Source organism: Haliotis rubra, unplaced genomic scaffold (genome assembly GCF_003918875.1).
Source record: "Haliotis rubra isolate DU_JTF1 unplaced genomic scaffold, ASM391887v1 Scf1, whole genome shotgun sequence".
NCBI lineage: Eukaryota > Metazoa > Mollusca > Gastropoda > Lepetellida > Haliotidae > Haliotis > Haliotis rubra.
The window spans coordinates 1,481,292-1,484,359 of NW_025764891.1; the positions used below are offsets into that span (position 1 = coordinate 1,481,292).

The 3,068-nt window shown below is 41.2% G+C and overlaps 1 protein-coding gene across 1 annotated transcript; it reads right to left on the reverse strand.

Annotated features, from left to right (window-relative positions):
• Positions 1 to 488: 488 nt before the first annotated feature.
• LOC124285052 (somatostatin receptor type 4-like) lies at positions 489 to 2,544 on the reverse strand. Its single transcript, XM_046721233.1, has 2 exons — positions 2,469 to 2,544; positions 489 to 1,716 (listed from the first exon to the last, which is right to left on the reverse strand). Exon 2 carries the CDS (start codon positions 1,694 to 1,696, stop codon positions 593 to 595), a length of 1,104 nt encoding a protein of 367 aa, XP_046577189.1. The 5' UTR covers positions 1,697 to 1,716; positions 2,469 to 2,544; the 3' UTR covers positions 489 to 592.
• Between the last annotated feature and the right edge of the window lie 524 nt (positions 2,545 to 3,068).

The following is a 3,068-nucleotide window of genomic DNA, read 5'->3' on the forward strand; positions in this document are numbered from 1 at the left end:
CTGGAAAACAATCCCCGCTAAAGTAAAAATCCTTGCGAATTTATAAAGAAAGTGCAGATTTACAAGGTCTTGATTGTTTTTTAGAAATCTTTAATCCTTGCAAAGACACCAGGGCCTGTGCTACAAACTAATATCCATTATAATGATGGTAATAGTAGTTATGTCCGAGTATCTCCTATTTATTTCAATGGGTGTATAAAACAGTTAAATGAGACAGAATGTCTTTGCACTTTGGAAACATCTGAAACAATAGGTACAGTCAAATCCCGATGAGTCGAATGCCTGTGTCTCGAATATTATGCATAACTCGAAGTACCTGTCGGTCCCGACCATTCCCTGTTATAGTTGTCATCATTTGATTACCGGTTACACGAATTCGTCTCATAAATACACACGATGACTCGAAAAGGAAATTTGGTCCCATGAGATTCAAACAACAGTTATCTTGTATACATAAGCCGAAGTCAGTCAATGAGAAGTTAATTGGTGTAGCTAACTGATCCAGCGCTCCTCGCACCTTTCCGCTATTGTCGGGTGAGTTCAAAAGGATAAGTGAAATGATGAAGAAAATGAGATGGTCAGATGAAGGGATTCAAGCTTCTGTTATGGCCGATATGTTTGTGTCAACACGCGTGTCATTGCCGTCTACCTTTGTCATTTCCATCTGGGTTTGATTGGCGTTACGAGAGCAAGTGACTTTTTGGATCAACAGGGTTCTGTGATGGTTTGAAGATATAATGAGGACATAGAAATTCATGGCGTAGTTTACCAAACGTACAACGTTAAACACATGCCACAAACTCCCGAACAGTCCGATGAGGTACCGGTCAGTGTCTGACACAATCAGTATGTATTCAATGAGGTAAACTATAGCGAATGGTACAAGAGCGAGCGCGGACAGAACCGACACCAGCACGATGCTGATGGTGATTTTTCGGACATTGGCTTCCATGATGTGCGACACGCTCCTTGTAGAGCGACACAGAGTGACAACAGTGTGGATATTGAAGCCAAAAAGGAGCGATACGGGTAACAGCGATTCCATTATAGCAGACAGAAACATGTAATAATTTTCAAGATCAGGGTTAACCACTCCACAGATATAACCTTCCTTTGTTTCATCATCAGGTATGTACTCCGCTGCATGAACTAGGGGCGATACCAACACCATAGCAACAACACATATGATTACGCTCACTACTATGGAGACGAGAGGCCTACAGACACGTTCTGTATATCTTGGGTGAACTACGGTAACGTAGCGGTCGACTGACATCGACATTAGCAGCCAGGGAGAGATTATCAGAGAACATTCCAGGATGAAGGCCCACAGTTTACACACGACAATGTGACTGTTCAGGAAGGTCTCCAAGAGGTCATGCAAGTGGTCAAGGGTGTCCTCTGTTGCAACCATTGCTAGAACCAGAGAGTCAAAGACGGCAAGAAACGCCATGTAGATTGCGTAGGAATACCGCCGTTGCGTCCTGGACGTCATCAACACCATGGTCAAGATATTACCAACAATACCAATTGCGGCTATGATATCAATAGACAAGACGTACGGCCACGTCTGGACACGGAAGCCGGTGTATTCGTTGAAGATGTCATCGTGGGCCTCGTCGTTGCTGTGGGTGGTGTTATTCATCGATGCCCATGGTGTTGAGGCGTTTGGCAGAGGTGTAGCTTCGGTCGGCATATCCCTGATTAGTTTTGTAACTGTAAATGAAACACAAAAGGATGCACATTCAGATATAAGAGCAAATATGCTACAATGACCAAAGTAATCATTCGAAAGTGGCTTTCGTTGAGGATTTTCATTTTCAGTACCGTTTTCTGAATGCAACCTCTTATTGTTATATACTTTAATTTATTTTCTCTGTGCACAAACAACGCGTGATGCAGGTACACACAGACACCAACGTATGTACCCACTTTGGGAAATTTACAGTCACTATTTCTAAAGCACAAAAATGTCTCCGATACAGCATCTCAGTGGAGAGACAAAAATGGTCCCTGTTACAGCATCTGTGGGAACCAACATGACCAAGGTACCTTCCGGTTGGACAGCGTCAACACCAAGGGAACCATTCGCAAGTTAACCAATAGTTTGCATTCATAGTTTCATGCATCTATCGCCATCGTGGCATTGAATTACACGCCCAGAATTATTTATTCTGGTCAGGAGTACCTTTATTTTTTATCACATTACACATTTGTGAGGTAAAGAGTGATAGAATGTAAATTTAAGTAATGAGAGTAGTCACCAATCAGTGAAAGCAGTCACTTTACAGGTGTTGGGGGGGGTGGGATATATCGATTGGAATTTCGGAACGAACAAGAATTGAGCAATATTGATTAGGGGGAAAATGTTGTCCGTTTTACATCTCCAAATACAAATGAGATTACTTAGACCTACCAATAATGTACATTACATCAAAAACACAACCACAGAATAGACAATTACTTACAGATATTGATTGTTCGCCTTCTCTCCTGAGTATGGAGGCTGGTGTATGATCCACACGCCGATGTAGGATGGCTATACGTACGCACCTGCCCATCAACAAATGTCAGGCTAACCATGAACGTGGCTTAATATTGTCATTTCTATTGCCTCTCTGTGCAGTAATTATCCAGTATATAAAAATGTGTTACTGTTTTCATAACAAATGATGTTCGTTCAGATGAATACCGTCAATAATGTTCATTTTCCTTCATAGTGAACTCGACTCGCGCACGAGTTATTCGTAAAATATATCACAATATATATTTATGACACTCCGTGTTAATAGATTCTCACAACACTGTAGTTTGTAGAAAACGTACAGGTGATATCATTTTGATCCACGACTCAATTATGGCACGAAACCAACAACACAACAGAAATATTGCGGACAATGTGGGAAATAGAGCGAAATTATATACTGACCGTGTAAACAAGAGCATTTTTGTCGTTTTGAAAGGTGATATTGCTGGGTGTAACAAATAGTGATGATATTTCATAACAGTACTGCCACTGTATTTTGTACTGCGTTGAGTGATTTGTATTGATTTGTGAACTTTGTCAA

Bases quoted from the DNA above. Each gene is read 5' to 3' on its own strand.
- LOC124285052 (XM_046721233.1), bottom strand. From the start codon at position 1,696: ATGCCGACCGAAGCTACACCTCTGCCAAACGCCTCAACACCATGGGCA.